The sequence below is a fragment of the Mesoplodon densirostris genome, chromosome 8 (assembly GCF_025265405.1).
Source record: "Mesoplodon densirostris isolate mMesDen1 chromosome 8, mMesDen1 primary haplotype, whole genome shotgun sequence".
NCBI classification, from domain to species: domain Eukaryota; kingdom Metazoa; phylum Chordata; class Mammalia; order Artiodactyla; family Ziphiidae; genus Mesoplodon; species Mesoplodon densirostris.
Window position 1 is genome coordinate 39,047,775 of NC_082668.1, and position 19,973 is coordinate 39,067,747.

General features: G+C 39.6%; 1 protein-coding gene across 2 annotated transcripts; it reads right to left on the reverse strand.

Annotated features, from left to right (window-relative positions):
* Nucleotides 1–3,639: 3,639 nt before the first annotated feature.
* On the reverse strand, nucleotides 3,640–19,860 carry COQ10B (coenzyme Q10B). Of its 2 annotated transcripts, none has more exons than XM_060107299.1 (5): nucleotides 19,684–19,860; nucleotides 15,902–16,051; nucleotides 11,253–11,445; nucleotides 6,417–6,518; nucleotides 3,640–4,978 (listed from the first exon to the last, which is right to left on the reverse strand). In XM_060107299.1, the coding sequence occupies exons 1-5, from the start codon at nucleotides 19,803–19,805 to the stop codon at nucleotides 4,811–4,813; spliced, it is 735 nt and encodes a 244-aa protein (XP_059963282.1). In that variant the 5' UTR covers nucleotides 19,806–19,860; the 3' UTR covers nucleotides 3,640–4,810. The 2 variants fall into 2 exon arrangements, with proteins under 2 accessions (XP_059963282.1, XP_059963283.1); XM_060107300.1 differs by lacking the exon at nucleotides 19,684–19,860 and adding an exon at nucleotides 19,066–19,312.
* Between the last annotated feature and the right edge of the window lie 113 nt (nucleotides 19,861–19,973).

Sequence of the window (19,973 nt, forward strand, 5' to 3'; positions counted from 1 at the left end):
AAGATCTCTGTCACCAAAAAATGGCCTAACGATATCATTGACAGCATTGGTGCCCATCACCAATTCCTGGGCACATCCGTAGCACCTGATTTTTGTCTCATACTGGTTTCCACCAAACGGGAATAGGATTCCTTGAATAGCAGTGGAGTCTATGCCTTGGGACAGAATAAACATCAGGATGAACCTGGAACACCTTGTCGCCTGACAGCAAGAATACTTTCAAAAATATCCAGGGCAGTTTTTTTTTGTTTTTTGTTTTTGTTTGTTTTTAAACTAACCAAAAGGGTTTCCATTGGCCAAGTTAGGACATTTTGAGTGTCAGTAATAACAAATAATGATAGTGAATTAGAACAAAGCCAAGAGTTCATGGTGATATTCAAAAGAAGGAAGTGAATGTGAAGACTAGAAAAAGATACTTCCAATATAAACTAGTGAATATTGTATGTGTAATGCCCTACTGATGTTACGAAGCCAGAATATAGATATATAAGTATGTACCTGCTTATAAAGTATAGATTATATTCGTGTCTCTATACAAGTAAAGACAGGAAGGAGTAAAATAAAAGTAGTGAGAGAACCAAAGAAAGAAAGTAGGAACTAAACCAAGGGTAGGAAGAATGAGTGGTATTGGTAGTCTCATATAATCAGGTAGAAGGGGAGTCCAGTAACCAACTTGCACTGGTCATGAATAATCAAATGAAAGAACATCCAAAAATGGGTTTTAAGATAACAAATTTTCCAAATTCCCCAGAATTTAAAATTTGAAGTTAACCTTCCAAGGGAATGAAACATTGGAGCTGAACTCAAGAACCTCATGAATGTTGATATATTCATGAGACAACATTAAGTTTCTATTTATACTGACAAATCGGGTCAAAATGTCACAACACGAGTTAGGTACTGACAACCACACAAAACTTGATGAGTACTTCATTTCCAGGAAAGATCAAGTTTCTAAGCATTAAATCTCTGGAACACGGGGCTTCCCTGGTGGCGCAGTGGTTGAGAGTCCGCCTGCCAATGCAGGGGACACGGGTTCGTGCCCCGGTCTGGGAAGATCCCACATGCCGCGGGGCAGCTGGGCCTGTGAGCCATAGTCGCTGAGCCTGTGCTCCGCAACGGGAGAGACCACGGCATTGAGAGGCCCACATACCACAAAAAAAAAAAAAAAAAAAAAAAAAAAAAATCTCTGGAACACAAAGGATGTAAGAACCTCATGATGTAACAAGTTTTGATACAAAAAGGATAAACAACAAGGTCCTACTGTATAGCTCACAGAACTATATTCAATATCCTATGATTAAACCATAATGTAAAAGAACATTTTAAAAATGTGTGTGTGTATATATATATATATAAATATAACTGAATCACTTTGCTGTACAGCAGTAATTAACACAGCATTGTAAATCAACTATACTTCAATTTAAAAAAACAATTCCCTGGTGGTCCAGTGGTTAGGACACCTCGCTTTCACTGCCGAGGGACAGGGTTCCATCCCTGGTTGGGGAACTAAGATCCCACAAGCCACGTGGCACAGCCAAAAAACAAACAAAAAAAGACGGGACTCACCCTAAGGTTCAAGGCTCAGAATCACATTGGCCTGTGCTGCCAGGTTGCACATCCCCACCAAGAATCTAACAGTCGGTTACCAACATCCTGCAACCTCCGCTGGCCTAAGATGGTGTCTCTTCTTGAGTCTAATTAATATACTGAATGTGCAGAAGGATATAAAAAACACTCAAACAGGCAACCTCAGGAGATACTCAGGGATTCTAAAAATTTAGCTCCCATTCGCCCTTTCTTAGGAAGCCACTAGAGGACTTCCTCAGCATTTTGAGAGTTGAAAAAAAAGGAAGCCAAAAGATCCAGGAAATAGGAACCCCAAGAGGAGAGAGGTGAAGGGAAATCCTAGGATGATTAGGGAATTACACTTGCACAACAGCAGCAGCGTGGAGAGCAACCAGTTCAGATCGGAGCAGGATGAAAGGGTGGCTGCAAGTAACTGAACACCTAACTCTAAGTGACTTAAGACACTCGAGGTCCGTTATCTCACGTAACCAGAAGTGCCCACTACAAGGTTGGTTCATTCAACCCTTGATGTTAGGGTTCTGAATTGGCTTTTCTGGAATCATCGCCTCTTCCCTTTTTGTGAAAAGATGGCAGATGTAGCTGCAAACTTCACATCATCACGCAACCAGGCAAAAACCAAGGAAGAGAAGTTTCTCTTCCAAGTTTCTTTCCACAGATAAAAATCTTATCTAGCAAGTCCTATCCCATCAGTCTTCCCCCTCAGATTTCACTGACCAGATGCCAATTCAAGAAGTTTATAAAGATGGTGTTGTTTTCCCTCTTATGGAAAGCACAGATGCCAAATTTTAAGTCCACAGGTCACAGACTTCAGAGCAAACACAAGAGCATACATATTTGAGCCAGAATGCACGGGTTTGTCTCTACCACTTACCAAGACTTGTGTTCTGACAATACTTGGGGAACCTCATGGGTCAAAGAGATGGCTACATCAAGGCAATTTTTGGGTATTCCTGGGTTCCCTTACCAAAATACCATGTACATACTATCATAATACCAGTCCAGTTACACCCAACCACTAAGTTAGATTCTAAACCTAAGTCTACTAATGGCACTTTAAGAATAGTGGTAAAGTACAGGTTCTTATTTCCATGAAAAGTGTAGTAAGGACTTCCCTGGTGGCGCGGTGGTTAAGAATCCGCCTGCCAATGCAGGGGACACGGGTTCAAGCCCTGGTCTGGGAGGATCCCACATGCTGCGGAGCAGCTAAGCCCGTGAGCCACAACTACTGAGCCTGTGCTCTGGAGCCCGTGAGCCACAACTGCTGAAGTCCGCGCACCTAGAGCCTGTGCTCCACAACGGGAGAGGCCACCACAATGAGAAGCCCATGCACGGCAAGGACGAGTAGCCCCCGCTCGCCACAACTAGAGAAAACCCGCACGCAGCAACAAAGGCCAAATACAGCCAAAAATAAATAAATAAATTTAAATTAAAAAAAAAAAAGTGTAGTAATACTGTACAGGGAAAAAGAAAATATCTGGGGTCTTATCTTTGCCACTTTAAAAAAAACTTTTTTAAAAGGTGCATAATTTTTTTTTTCTTTTTTTGGCTGTGCCGCTCAGCACGCGGGATCTTAATTCCCTGACCGAGGACCAAACCCACGCCCCCTGCAGTGGAAGGGCGGAGTCTCAACCACTGGACTGCCAGGGAAGTCCCCAAAGGTACATAATTATATACAAACTACTTATGCTCTGGGAAGATACCTCATTTATACGCGGAAAAATACGTTACCTGTGTGAAGGCATAATCAAGCTCCATGTGAGTAGACTGTAAGAATCCTTCACCACTGTATACCCACCACGTGGCAGAGAGCAGCTACTCACAACAGATTTACTGAACAAATTGATGCAAACATGCATTCATGTAGGGAACGAACTAGTAAGTTCCCTTGCTGATCTGAGCAAACAAGGGAAGGGTAATTAATGCCAGAGGGTTGTTGGGTATGGAATGAAGGAAGGGAAGAGAATCAATATTGATTATTAAAGGAAGACTGAATTTTGCCCAGATTTTTTTCTGTGGAAGTATTTTAAGACATTTCAATAACCAAAATAACTGTACAAAAAATAAACAAATTAACTTTATTAAGTTACCACTTCAGTCCTTACATTGATTTGTTTACAAAAATATCAGTTTGAAATGTATTAAAAGTGAGTACACACAATAAATAGAAAATAAGGGTGCATGGTGCTGGAGACGTCTCAACCAACTTATCTTCATCTACTGCCCACTGCTGTAGACAAAATTGGACACCAGCTTATTATCTTCATCTACTGCCCACTGCTGTAGACAAAATTTGACATGCAAACAGCATTTTTGAAAGAGCATGTCGAAGTACCGGGGAGAGGGCTGCAAACTATGAGAAAAGTAGCTTAAAACTCTGGACCACGGGCTTCCCTGGTGGCGCAGTGGTTGAGAGTCCGCCTGCCGATGCAGGGGACACGGGTTCGTGCCCCGATCCCGGAAGATCCCACATGCCGCGGAGCGGCTGGGCCCGCGAGCCATGGCCGCGGAGCCTGTGTGTCCGGAGCCTGTGCTCCGCAACGGGAGAGGCCACAGCAGTGAGAGGCCCGCGTACAGCAAAAAAAAAAAAAAAAAAAACTCTGGACCACTCACCAAAAAAAAAAAAAAAAAAAAAAATCACTGTTTATCTGGAAGCTAACCTCAGTGTAACAGCAAATTATCTACTACTACCCACAAGAACAATTTAAAAATAAGAAAAGTGCCAGGGAACCTTCGTTAACAGTATTTTTAAGTCAAAGTTTTTACTTTAAGCATCTGATGATTACTCAAATATCCTAAGCCGTGAGGCAGACCCTAAGACAATAAGTTATAAATAGTCTGAATTTAATAACTTAAAAGTGATATGGTTAATATAATACACACTGCATGAGTATCTCAACCAACCTCTTTCAGGTGATGTGATAACTAAAAGGTTTAGATTTACAGTTTCAATTTCTGTTCAGAAGAATGTCAGTATTCTAGCAATAGTGATGACATCCCATTATTGTAAATATACTAATATACATATTACTCTGAATTACACTTGATTGAATTCTATGTACACGTGGTTCCATATTCCAAGTGCAAATTTTCAATGGTACGGGTTTATAATCAAAGCTGGGTTTGACAAATGCTTTCTGACTTCTGAAAGCAAATGATGAAAGTACTTCCTAAAAGTGAATAAACTAGTTACAAGTAGGTGACCATTTCCTTTTTCTCTTTACGTGTGATGAACTTCATGAAGCATTAATTCCCGAGGTATATTTGTTTCTGGACCATACAGCTTACATGCTCTTCTTTCAAAGGCAGCTACCATCTGCTTTACAACTTCATCGAAAAACAATGTGGCAAGCTGAGAGTGAAGAAGTGAGCGAAATTCAAAAGAAATCTGTAGGAAAATGTTAATAATTATTTTAGAAAGATCTTTCTTTTACTAAATCTCCACTTAGGGTAATGGTGTTCACACTGTGAAATGGGTTACTTGGCCCAGTACCTAAGGCAGAGCTCTATGGGTCTATCTAGATGAGATTTTTAACATCCCTCAGAAGAGGGAGATTTGTTTACTGCAGTAAGCACAACAACAGGCTAAACAATAAGCTTAAGTAAACAAGGCCAATGAATCTCATTTTGGGGCAAAGAGTCTGTTTTTATTAAGTTAAAGAAACCTGGAAAAAAGCTTTGCTAAATACCATGTTTATCACTTTGGCTTCTTACTAATATGCCCCTTTTCGAGCTACCTTACCTCCCAAAAGTAAATAAGGAAGGGAAATGATCCTTCTGATATGGTATTCCCATGAGAAGCAGTAGCAGAAAGATGAGATTAACCCACAAAATAGATGGCGAAGGTGGTTCAATCTTAAAGTAGACAATAATTTAGAACTTTCTTTATATCCCCTCAAGACAGAATTCAAGGCAACCCAGTTTAAGAAATAATATCTTAAGGACCTTAAATATCCATTAACTTCTGAATGTTTTAATTTTTTATTTTAAAATAATTTGATTTATAAAAAAGTTGCAAAAACAGTACTAAGATTTCTCATACACCCATCACCCAGATTCCCCTATTTCAATGTCTTATATAATCACAGTATAATTAAAACCAGGAAATTAATAGAGGGAGTTAATATTATTAGATAATAATGCTATTATCTAATCTAGAGAGGTTTCATTCAAATTTCCCCAACTGTCCCATATATGCCCACTAATTTTGTAATGAAAGCAACTTAAGAGCTGAGAATAGCATACAGTAATTTACTCAAAATTATAACCATTTCTGCTTTTTAAAAATATTTATTTATTTGGTTGCTCTGGGTGTTAGCTGAGGCTCACAGGCTCGTTAGTTGTGGCACGCGAACACTTAGTTGCGTGTGTCTTATAATCTATGGACTTGTAAAAATTAGAAAATAGAGAAGGGATGACTGTTCAAGGTTTCAAGGAATAAAATAGAAAAAGAGAAAGGGTCATTAGCATTCTTTTCTTTTTTTCGGCCGCGTCACACAGCATGAAGGATCTCAGTTCCCCAACCAGGGATCGAGCCCGTGTTCCTTGCAGTGGAAGCACAGAGTCCTAACCACTGGACCGCTAGGGAATTCCCCTAGCATTTTTTCTTATAAAATTAGTGCAAAAAAAAAAAAAAAAAAAAGTTAGTGCAGAAAAAGGTATTCAATACTCAGAAATTTGAGATTTTTTAAAAAATGTCTTTCAGTAATTGCTATACACATAGGTTATTAATTATGACATCTGGGTTCTAATAAAAATGGATTACTCCTTCTTTACCAACTTCACCTCATGTTTGGAACAAATAGAGGGCTTTATGAGAGACTTACTGAAAAATCCAAAGTACAAGTTCTTGGGTAGCCAGGAAGACCTGGGCTAAAACGCCATACAGTCTCCAAATGATTGAAGAGCTTCCCATCAGTACAGGATGCCTAGAACAAAATGAAAAAAATAAAACCACAGTTAAATACCATTTGGATTATGTTCAGAATCTACAACTGAAGATGATTTCTTTGAGAAGTAAATATTTTTATAGGTCAGACCACAGGTGACAAAAACATCTCATTGTTAGCTTGGTACTAGGAAGTGATCTCTGGCCAATATAAGCCATTTTCCTTTCTCCTGGGATCCCCAAGATTGCCACTTGTTCTCTTCCACTGCTGTCACCCACTGTGCTACTTAGAGTTCTCCTCCCACAACAAAACAGGGAGTGACTACCTGGAAGTTTATTTCCAGCTCTGCCACTTATAAGTGATCCTGAACAAGTTAATTCCCTGTACTGTATCTCCTTAATCTGTAAAATGAGTATAATGCCTGTCTTATACCATCAGTACGAGATGGCTAAATTTAATATTTGTAAGGCATTTGGCACAGATCCCTAGAACAATTCTATAATTCTTCTTTGCAACCCAAAGATTTTCTCCTACCAATCACATTCAGTCTTTCCCTAACTCATTGTTCTTTATTTCTAGAGGCCTCTATGGTTCCAGTTTTCCTTAAAGTGTGGCCCTGACCCTTGTCCCTGACCCACTGCTTTCTGACCTCTCATCTCTTCTGTGCTCATGTTTATTTTACATATGTGTGTACACACTGAAACATAATACACAGTAATACTATGTGCAGTGCACCCTGATATTTCCCATTCTATATCATTAAAAAAAAATGTTGGTTGAGGGCTTCCCTGGTGGCGCAGTGGTTTAGAGTCCGCCTGCCGATGCAGGGGACACGGGTTCGTGCCCCGGTCCGGGAAGATCCCACATGCCGCGGAGCGGCTAGGCCCGTGAGCCATGGCTGCTGAGCCTGCGCGTCCGGAGCCTGTGCTCCGCAACGGGAGAGGCCACAGCAGTGAGAGGCCTGCGTACTGCAAAAAAAAAAAAAAAAAAAAAAAAAAAAATGTTGGTTGAGACCCATTAAAGAGTTGCCTCCTGCAGTGTGAAAAATGGTGGCCAGAACCATAGTTACTAGTCCATTGTTAGGACAGGTTATGACCTTGAATGAAGTTCAGTTTCTTTATTTACTATCCTAAGATGCCATCTGGGCCTTGTTATACTAGTAGACAATTGACCTCAAGAATATCTATCACCTTCCCTCAGAAGCAGGCTATTTTTTAAACTCTTGTTTCAGTCTACACTCCCCTCCTCAATTAAGCCTTAAGTTTTCAGCAATTCTGGCAAATCCTGGGGCCGATAAATGATCAAGCCCCTCTACCCCCTTTCTTTTGGATAAGTTATCCCCCTCAGGAATTTAGACTGTCCCTCTCCTGAGGCTACACACTACAAAATATATTGCAAAATAAGGACCTGCATAAGTAAACTCTGTTTCCCCCAAGTAAACAGTCATTTTTTCTCCCATAGCTATAGCCTACCTAAACACAGAATATAGGATTATTTCTCTGACTATATCTGGATCTCTCTAAAGATGGTTCGGACTGGGGGCTAAAGAGCTAAAAATCCATTTGCAGTTTATTCCTCACTTCCTCTTCATCTAAACCCTTTTGAATTAATTATCAGATAGTAACATGGTAGAATCATTATAAACTGCATCCATACTAAAAAGCATTTTAAAAGATATGTTCTATTTACACATTTATAAAAAGAATATATTAATTTTTAATATGGAAACCAGTGAATGTTTTAAAACTTACTTAGACACGATAAAATAAGTCATTAAAATACTAACTACTTTAATAGCTGATATGCTAAGTCACTGGGGAGAAGTAAAAATTTTCTTCAAAGAGTCTGGCTTTATATATAGTTCAATAATGGCCATCCAATTTTTAAAACCATCAAAATAAACTAATAAATATAAATAAAACCTTATTAAATTAAAATAAATTAAAACCTCTATAATAAAACCTTATTTCAGTTATCCAACTTCATTTATTTACTTTTTTTGTTTTTGGCCATGCCTCACAGCTTGTGAGATCTTAGTTCCCCAACCAGGGATCAAACCCAGGCCCACTGTGGTGGAAGCCTAGAGTCTTAACCACTGGACCACCAGGGAAGCCCGTTTATTTACTTTTATTTTTAATTTTTAAAAAACTTTTTCAGTTACCCAACTTTAAGATAATGCATTCCACCTTTCTTTACAACCACATAAGAAGCTTATAGGAAATTTAATAGTGAAGGAGAAACAGCTGTTGGGAATAATCACTATAATATAGCACCTTCCTCTGACCACTTTTTCACAAAATGTGGCAGTGCTATCTATACTCGTGTCAATAATCCAGCTCAAGGACCCATGGATTTTTACTGGTATGTTTTGTTTTGGTTTTTTTATGTTGGGGGTAGGAGTTTATTAATTTATTTATTTATTTATTTTTGCTGTGTTGGGTCTTCATTTCTGTTCAAGGGCTTTCTCTAGTTGTGGCAAGCGGGGGCCACTCTTCAGTGCGGTGCGCAGGCCTCTCACTATCGCGGCCTCTCTTCTTGCGGAGCACAGGCTCCAGATGCACAGGCTCAGTAGTTGTGGCTCCCGGGCCTAGCTCTGCGGCATGTGGGATCCTCCCAGACCAGGGCTCGAACCCATGTCCCCTGCATTAGCAGGCAGATTCTCAACCACTGCGCCACCAGGGAAGCCCCATACTGGTATGTTTTGATAGGGACAATACTGCCAAAGATCTCATTCCTAACAGAGATACTGAACACAGTAGGAAGGTTTCTGGCCACTACAGATTCAGGTAGACTAGAATCACTGACATGTTAAGTCACAGACACATTTGGGGCAGCTAACAATTCACAGAAAATGTCACATGGCTTCTGCTGCTTCCTCAGTTAATAATTTTTATTATATGTCACATATGTGTATCAGGTATTAAAATCCAGAACCTGAACCCAGGGAAAATTGAAAGCTGAACATAGAAAGTTGTGTGTTATTCTCAAATGTGTCTTTAAACAGTAAACTAGCACACTAAGTGAGACAGCTTATTTTAATGGAAAAATAGTTTTGGAATCAGACACACACAGTATGAATTTGTGTAAGGCTCTTAATTTCCCTAAGCCTCATAAAATTGAGATAGCAATGACTATCTAGTACATATTATTATAATTAAAAAAATAGTTTCTTCCCTCCTTGGCAGTGTTAAAAGTTACTGAAATTATTATGAACATCTGTGGATCTACAATAACCCGAGAACACATAAACAAAGAGGGCTCATGACTCCTGTCATTGTAGTACTGGTGCTGAGGATACAGAGATGAAAAAGAGAATCTCCCATTCCCTCAAGTAGCTCGATTTTGTCAAGCAGAAATCCAAATGAAGAAAGAAATTATACTACAGAGTGATAAGAGAAATAAATAAAGCACGTGCAAAGCCCAGAGGAATCCCCGAAGTAGAACTAATCATCTATATGAAAGGAAAGGGAGAAAGCAGGTTGAAATTTGAAGGATTAACAGGCAAGGAATTTTCATTATAGGTAAAAGAGGGAACAATATGCAAAGGCACAGGGCTGTGGAATAAGCACTATATGGTTCATTCATGGAAGCCAGGGAAGGGAAGAAAGCCAGGAGAAAATGAGACTTTTTTAGAGTTCTTTTAGTTAGATGCAGGATATGTTAAGATCTAAGTTATGAGAGTCTGAATGGTAAGAGACTGAGGTCAGGGGACTCAATTTTAAGATTACAGAGATATTTGCTGCTGTCAGACAGACTAGAATCTTGGCTGTGTAACCTTATCTAACTCTTCTAGGCCTTAGTGTACTCAACTATAAGATGGAGAATAAAATTTGCATCTCAAAGGGCTGTTGTGAAGAGTAATTCAAGTAAAGCACTATAAAGAGCTCAATATGTTAACTATTTTAAGTGTGGTATAGTAGGTGAAAACTCCAGAACTATGAGGCAAACAGGTGAAAACAGTCGTAATAACGACAGAGTCCCACAGTGGGGCACAGTCTTTTAAGTGGAGTTAAGTTTTGAGATTGCGACTAGGGTGGACTCCAAGGTCTTAGCTTCACTGGACAGTATACTCTTTCTGGTATGAGAGTTGCACCTCCTCAATGCCTGACAAAGAGGTGACGAAGGCATTTAGCTCTGGCCAATTACCAAGAAACGATACCACCACTAAATCCTGTGAGCACAAAACAATTCAGCTTTGAAAGTCTTTGGTCATCACACTCTAGAAATTCAAAAGAAATGGGCATTACTCTGTGGAATTCTGCCTTTTTGTGTGTTGAAGTCTGGGTACCTTTTCTAAATGTGTACCCTCCTCTGAGAAGAGTAAGATGATTAATATATGCATGCAACAACACTTGGCATTTCAGTACCTGGTACATGGCAGGATGACTTCAATAATGTTTATGTTCTCCACATTTATATCTTTTCTACCTTTCTGCATCCTCTCACCACTTTCCCTTCCTTAACTTAAGATAAAGTAGTGCAAGTATTAAAACATTTCTCATTTGTGTGGCCAAATCTTTCCTGTGGGTCAACAGTCCTCAACAGAAGGACAAAAGAAAAAGCTTCTCATTTCCATGTTCTAGTTAAATTTCTACTTGGAAAGAATAGTGCTAATATTGTGTAAAATAATATGATTTAAGAGATATAATAAATAGTTTGTTTTTTCCCTCCTATTAGTTTAGGGAAGTCTTCTTAATGCTATTATACTTTAACCCATTTAACATAATCAATATTTGAGGAATATTTAAAAACAACAAAAAACAAAACCATTACCTTTACCAAATGTGGTTTCACCAAGGTTACCACTGATGTATAGCGCTCCAATACAGGTGGAAACCCAATTTCTAATCGTGTTTTGCAGTATCCAGATCTCCTTGATATTACATCTGATTTTTTGCACCAAGGAACAAAATGCTTATAATCCTCCATTCCTGATACTACAGCATACATTTCCTGCATAGAATATCTTTAAAAAAAAAAAAAGGAGAGGTGTTAACTGCATCTATTTATATGGTATATGTACACTTTAAATTGAATATGAATAAGGTTTACTATGTATGAGGCAATAAATCACTTGGCACACATATAGAACCACACTCTGGGATGAATGTCTTCAAAACACAGAAAATAAAAGGATAAAAGGGAGCTAAACATATGTCTATAGCAGAGCTTACAATGGGGCAGACCACAGGTTGAATCTGGCTTGCAAATATGTTTTTTTTTTTTTTTTTTTTTTTGCGGTACGCAGGCCTCTCACTGTTGTGGCCTCTCCCGTTGTGGAGCACAGGCTCCGGACGCGCAGGCCCAGCGGCCATGGCTCACGGGCCCAGCCGCTCCGCGGCATGCGGGATCCTCCCGGACCGGGGCACGAACCCGCGTCCCCTGCATCAGCAGGCGGACTCTCAACCACTGCGCCACCAGGGAAGCCCGCAAATATGGTTTTTAAAATTTTAATTAGTGACCAGCATTTAAAAACTGAGACTTTGAGAGGAAAAAAACTAGAAGCAACCTAAATGTTTATTTGGTTGATAAATATTAATAATTGCTTAATAATAAATGGTTGATGAATTATGGTACACTCATACTGTGGAACTCTATCAGTTATCTAAAGGGATTAAGATCAGATGTACAGTTGACCCTTGAAAAACACAGGTTTGAACTGTGTGGGTCCACTTATACATGAAGTTTTTTCAGTAAATTTAGTACCTGTATTTTCATTTTACAGATCTTTAAATTAAATGTGAGGGAAAGTTTGTGTTCAATTAGAGATCACAATATGTGGAATCAAAACAACTAGGGTTTGAGTCTTGATTTTATCCAAACTGTTTCATCAGCTTCCTGCCTTTGGGTGAGTCATTTAACAATTCCTCATTTGGAGACAGAAATAGCAGTATGCAGATTTTTTTTACTGTGTGGGGGTCTGCACCCCATAAACACCCCACTTTTCAAGGGTCTACCGTATACTTTAGAGCAAAGAGGTTTACAATATATTGCTACATGAAAAAAGGCACACTAAAGCAGACGAGATATATACGATTCTATTATCTATTTGAGAAGTATTATAAGTGTATACTATATTTCCTCAATTTTAAACATTCGGGATTTTTTTCCTGAAAATAATTATGTTAATAGACTGTCTGTAATGAAAATACATTGAAAAAGTCCTAGAAGGATACAGATTAAACAACTACCAGTTGTTAATTCAGGAAAAAGAAGTAGGAGTAAAAATAGACTAAACCTTTTAGTATACATATTTCTAAATTGTTAAGTTTTTATACAAGTATGTGAGGATTTTGTAATTAAGAAAAACATCTATTCTATAACAAAAAAAGGAAACCTCTCATTCTTTTTATGAGCTAGCATAACATCCTGCGAACCCAAGCCTCACAAAAAACATAAAAAACAAAATCTATAAATCCACATCACCTGTGAGTATGGAGGCAAAACTTCTAAATATCAGCAAATACAACAGAGCAATATATTTTTTAAAAAATACAACAGTCAAATGCAACTCATTTAAGGATGTTTGGATGGTTTAATACTAAGAATTATATTATTATAACCATATTAATTAGTCAAAACAAAAACATTATATGATTCCCTCCATAGATAAATACCAGAAGCATTCCTATTAGAGTTAGAAATAAGACAAAGGTGCTGCATATCGTCATTGTTATTTGACATTTTTCTGAAAGTATGTCAAAATAATTAAATCAGAGCATGAAATATGAGGCACATGTGTGGAGAAGAATTAGGCAAAATTATAAATTGGCAGGTGATATGACTATCAAATCAGAAGCTAATCAATTCAGAATTCAGTTATGTAGCCTGTTGAGAAATATATAAAAATTAATATTGTTCCTATACTAACAAGTAGAAAACAGTAGCATAGAAATGCAAAATACATAGAAATAAATACAACAAAAAACCATCAGGGTTTAAATGAAAAACCAAACAACAAAAACATTGTGGATACAAGTAAAAGACAACTGAATGAGAACCAGACACATATAATTCTTGGTTATAGACTCACACTGTTAAAACATAATTCACCTCAAAATGATATAGTAAACAACCACATTCTAAAGTTTAAAAGGGTATTTTTGGAATATGAGAGAATGAGTGTTTATACATATTTAATCTTTATGATCATGAAATGAGGCCCACAGCAGAGGGAGGGAAATAAACCTACCCTCCCCATGTTCTCAGACACTTGGAAATAAATGCCAAAATAAGTCCCATGAAGAAGTATGAAACCTGGTAGCCTGGAAGCTAATTGTCATAAAAGTAGTCTGCACTGACTAAGAAAGCAGTATAGCATAGCAGTCAAGGGGATGGACTTTGTAGTCAGAAAGTACTGTGTTCAAATATCAACTCTAAAACATAGTAAGTCATGTGACCCTGGCTAGGCCGCTTAACCTCTGAACTTCATTTTCTTCAACCATAATTGAAAAATACCTCTACAGGTTCTTTTTTTCTAAAAAATTTATTTATTTCGCTGTCCAATCTTCATTGCGGCATGCAGGATCTTTCACTGCGGTGCTCCCTTGTGGCGTGTGGGCTTCTCTCTACTTGTGGCATATGGGTTTTCTCTTCTCTAGTTGTGGCGCGGGGGTCCAGAGTGTGTGGGCTCTGTAGTTTGTGGTTGAGGCACGCGAGCTCAGTAGTTGTGGTGGCAGGCTTAGTTGCCCCGCCACATGTGGGATCTTAGTTCCCTGACCAGGGATCGAACCCGCATCCCCTACATTGGAAGGTGGATTATTTACCACTGGACCACAAGGGAAGTCCCTACAGGGTTCTTTTAAGGGTTAAGTGAAATAGTTTTAGCATAATGCACAATGGCACATAGGCACTTAATAAATGGTAGCTATTATGTGTTTATGTCAAATATGGGGGAAGACGAAGATCATTAGATAAGACCAATTTGTAATAAAAAGAATTTTAACATGAGAAAGAATAAGGAAGCAAGAAAGAATAAGTAAATATGGTGGGAAAAATAAGCTTAGGAGTCATGACACAACATAATCTCTATGAGCTTCAGTTTCCTCATCTCTAAAGTGGGAATAATACCTAGTTCACATGGCTATTGTGAGAATTAAATGAAACAATAAATATAGAGCCCCCAGCAGTGCCTGTCAAATGGCAAGTACACAGTAAAAGGAAAATGTTATATTTCTGATTCAAAAGGAAAGCAGACCAATTCACTATTTGAATTCTCATCCTTTTGTTGCCATGTCTCTTTTCAACAGATACCAGCTGATGCAAAGATGTCTACCTATCCAAGTATTTACACTTGCTTTATGTGGCATTATTGCTGGCCACCTGGAGGCCACAATTACACAGCTGTAACGTGACTAGTTCTTGCCAATAATATCTGAGAGTAAGCACTGGGTGTCACTTCCAGACCAATATGATTAAGAACCAGGTGTATCTTTTTAAGAGACTGAAGACTAAGGAATCACAAAAGTCACAAGTTGGATGGAGCCTGGCTTCCTGAATCACTACTCGAGGATTGCTGCCCATGGATTGGGAATACCCAGTTCAACTTTACATGAGAAAGGAATAAACTTCTGGGTTTTACCTGTATGGTTGCTAGCATTACCTTAACTAATACAGTGACTATCCAGTAATAATGGTATATTATGTGACAAAAGTTATGAGTATGCCCGAAGTTCTTTACTGCAGAAAAATTAGAAGGAAAAAAGCAACCAAATAAAATGAATGAAAAGTACTTTTAGAAGAATTCATGTAATATTTAATGGCCTGTTGGGAATTAAGACCCCCCTTGTAGAAATTCCCATAGGAAGGACTGCTTGATTTCTGGTTTAGCAGATCTGCAGACTCTATACTCTGCTGTATATACCCCTAGATGAGGGGCCAAACCTGGCCTGCTGCATGGCTCTGTAAATAAAATTTTATTAGAACACAGTCACGCTCATTTATTACATATTGTCTATGGCTACTTTTGGGCTACAGTGACAGAGTTGAGTAGTTGCAACAGAGACAGTATGGTTCACAAACCTATTTACTAACTGGCCCTTTACAGAAAAGCTTGCCAACCTCTGCTCTAGATGGTAGGGGCTTCTTAGCATGTTTATATGTACTTACCTAGGTATGTGTGTATGTGAGGGAGCTATACAGACATATCTGGCTCAACATATCAGTAATGTTGCCACTATAAAAAAGAACAGTGTACAAAAAATGCAGGTCATAAACAGTTTAATTATTTCCTTTAAATGTCAAGATTTAAATCTATCCTATAAAGTTACCACATGACTACATTCAACAAATATTTATAAAACAGCAAGGGCTAGAAAATTAGAGCTTAGTCTGTAAGAAGAGAATCCAGAAAAAAAGAGGCATGATGTTCTATAGAAAATTGTGAACATGCTCTTTTAGTACAACTATTATTTTATACAAACCCTATAATTCTCCTCTCTGAATATTCTTTTCTTTTGTTTATTAATGGTGCAGCAATTCTGAAGAAAGTTCTTGCATATATCTCCTTAGGCAAAACTGAGGTATGTAGTGGAAGAGTTCTGCTCATCAGTATACCACAGGAACCTAAATATCTAAAAAGACAAAAATAACCTGATTCAGTAACATTGACAATTAAGAGAAAACACAAACTATAGAGATTGTAAAATAAAAATCATACTTTAGAAGGCTGTGCAACCTTAGAATATTCCTGAAAAAATACACACACACACACACACACACACACAAATAAGCTTCTAAAGCACCATAAAGAAACTAAACAGGGACTTCCCTGGTGGCGCAGTGGTTAAGAATCTGCCTGCCATATATATGGAATCTAAAAAAAAAAAAAAAAAAAAAAAAAAAGGTTCTGAAGAACCTAGGGGCAGGACAGGAATAAAGACGCAGTAGAGAATGGACTCGAGGACACGGGGAGGGGGAAGGGTAAGCTGGGTCGAAGTGAGAGAGTGGCACGGACATATATACAGTACCAAACGTAAAATAGCTAGCTAGTGGGAAGCAGCCGCGTAGCACAGGGAGATCAGCTCAGTGCTTTGTAACCAGCTAGAAGGGTGGGATAGGGAAGGTGGGAGGGAGGGAGATGCAAGAGGGAGGGGATATGGGGACATATGTATACGTATAGCTGATTCACTTTGTTATACAGCAGAAACTAACACACCATTGTAAAGCAATTATACTCCAATAAAGACGTTAAAAAAAAAATCTGCCTGCAAATGCAGGGGACAAGTTATTTTTTAAAAGTGTAATGGAGTGGCCTGGTGAAATCTCATGTTATCACATATAAAATTTGATTTATATAATATATGATTTACATATAAATAAAATTTCTTTAAGGACACTGAGACCCTACAGTTTGGCTGGAAGATAAAATCAAGTTAAAGAATGACTGAAGAAATTGATGATATTCAACCAGAAGATAAGAGGTGATACTTGAGACTATGGCTCCAAAAATACAAGAAAAAACTTTTGAACAATTAAAGCTGTTTATAAAAATTGGGTAGACTTATTCCAAAGGTAATGAAAGAAAGGTCAATGAAAATAGTTAAGCTAAATGCTTCATGACTATGGAAAAGAATCAAGCATATGAACTGTATGAATGAACTTAAGTCTCTTTTAAGATAGATTCATCTCCTAGAGAGAATAAGGGTGTCATGTGTCCCTAAAAATCTTTAAAAATATGATGTTATGTGAATTTTAAAGGCAGTGATAATATTTAAAAGCCTACTGTAATTTTTTTGAGTAAAGCTATAGAGTCTGCTTTAAAGTGGAATTATGCTGATAAAAGTGACTGACAGTTATTCTGCTGAATGAAGCAGAACAGTGGAAATAAAATAATTAGGCAGGGACTTCCCTGGTGGCGCAGTAGTTAAGAATCCCCCTGCCGGGCTTCCCTGGTGGCGCAGTGGTTGACAGTCTGCCTGCCGATGCAGGGGACATGGGTTCGTGCCCTGGTCCGGGAAGATCCCACATGCCGCGGAGCGGCTAGGCCCGTGAGCCATGGCCACTGAGCCTGTGCGTCTGGAGCCTGTGCGTCTGGAGCCTGTGCTCCACAACGGGAGAGGCCACAACAGTGAGAGGCCTGCGTACCGCAAAAAAAAAAAAAAAAAAATCCCCCTGCCAGTGCAAGGGACACGGGTTCGAGCCCTGGTCCGGGAAGATCCCACATGCCGTGGAGCAACTAAGTCTGTGCGCCACAACTACTGAGCCTGCGCTCTACAGCCCGACTGACACAACTACTGAGCCCACGTACCTAGAGCCCGTGCTCCACAAGAGAAGCCACCACAAGGAGAAGCCCACACACCACAACGAAGAGTAGCCCCCGCTCGCTGCAACTAGAGAAAGCCCGCGCGCAGCACTGAAGACCCAACACAGCCAAAAATAAATAAATTAATAATAATAATAATAATAATTAGGCAGTTAATTTAGCTTCCCCCTTAAAAAAAAGAGACACAAAATATAATTTAGAATCTCTGGTAGCCACACAGATTATAAAAACCAAGCTTGGTGTTCAAAATGCCTAATCACCCGTTTCCCTTCTAAGACATTCTTTAGATGTCTTTAACTGTTTTAACAGTTTTATCTATTCTTTTCACTTTTCGTATAGATACCTTCTTATCTATTATTGGAAGCCAATTACGTGGCAGATACTATGCACAATTATTAACAATTTTCTGATAAACAAGACCAGAAAAAGCAGCATCTGAGATAAACCTTTATTTTTTAAAAAAATAATAAGACCCTTGCTTCTGAAGAGGTGAACTGGGTGTTTTGGAAACTTACTTTTCACTGTATATGGTTTTGAATTTTGTACCAGGTTCATGTAATACGGTTCCTCTATTCCCCGAAAAAGAAGCACACAATCTGGTTACAATCATAAGGGAAATGCCTGTGTTTAAAGCAAGTTAACAGGCGTTTTCTGATCGGTCTGCATACTATGGTTACAATGCCCTGGACTGCCCATCTATTTTCACATATTATCAAGAACAATATGTCTTCAACTGCAATACAAGAACCATACAATCGTATATATGGTTAAACCATGAAATGAAAACTGGACCAGATGAAGGAGTTTTTTGGTCACTAATCTTCCAATACTACATCCCAAATACTCTACTACAATAAAGGCCAGAATCTACGTTAATGCTTCAGCCTTGCAATGAACTCGTAAACTCTCTCCCTCTTCATTATCATAAACAGTAAATATTTTATCCTGGAATTTAAGCCTCAATTTGATCACTAAAGCAATTTTTAGTTTTGTTTATTTGCAAGCCAGCATTTTATAAGAATAATACAAGCAGATCTAAAGCATGATACAGTATGTTCTGCTTAAAACTTTTTCAACCAATAAATGTCTAAAAGGATTTGGAGTTGGTTGGGTTGTTGGTATTTAAAAAAATTCTTCACTGAATCTAAATGTCCTGGAGCTCAACCAGATTTGTGCTTTCTCCCTCCACCCCGTAGTTTACAACTGAATTAATTTTAAACGTTAACTTTAATTTTCGAATATAATTTATTAAAATGGCATTAATAAAAGGAAACTAAGTGGTAGAAGTATGGAATCTTTCGTGTCTCCACCTCCATCACCTACCGAAAAAGAATCAACCAGGAAAATCGAAGGCAGACTCTGGTTCAAGGTTACAGGACTTCTAAGTTACAATGGCATGGAAAACAATCCAAGTCCCCGGCTTCGGTTTAGTTTAGCAAGCACCAAAGGGCGGGGGCAAAGACCGCTACCAGAAACTGGGAAAGCACGTCTGGCCATCGGATACGCTGGGGGAACAAAGGGGGCCTTACTGCCAGGCCACAAACTCCCACACGCCCATCAACCCGCAACTCCTGCGCCGCAAAGTTATGACTTTCCGAGAGCAGCAGCCGTAGGCCAAGGGGAGGAGGCCGGAAGAGCCCAAAGGCACTCCCGCCGAGTTGCTTTATCAGCTGCTTCCAAGTCGCTTAGCGGATGATTCACCGCCTCTCGCGAGGGCAGCGAATCACAAACACAAGACGGGGAGCCCGGGACAGGGCGGCGAGCCTCCGGCCAAGGGGGTGGGTGGAAACGCGCGGCCCTGAGAAGGCAGGAGACCCTTTCTCTCCAGAGACGCGGAAACACATCCGGTCCGCCTGCCCCACCCCAAATGCCCCCAGCCCCCTTGCTCAGCAGCCCTGGGCTGAAAACTGCCCTCGCCGCTGCGCTCCAGTTGTTCATTACCTGACGTTCCGCGCAGGCCCCTGCGCAGGAGCCGGGGCTCCGGCCGCTGCCGCCGACTTCGGACAGCATCGCGAGACCACCTTTTTCAGGGCCCTCTGACCGGTCCGAGCTGCCATTATCATCTGACTAAAACTGGTCGCCAGTAAGCCGGGACCAGGCCCACGGCACCGCCCTCCTCCGGCGGCCCGGGCCACCCGGCGCCGCCGCCACCCAGCCAATCGGCGGGCTCCCTGAGCGGTCAGACACGCCCCTTCTTCTTCCCCGATTGCGCAAAGCTGACGCACGCTCCC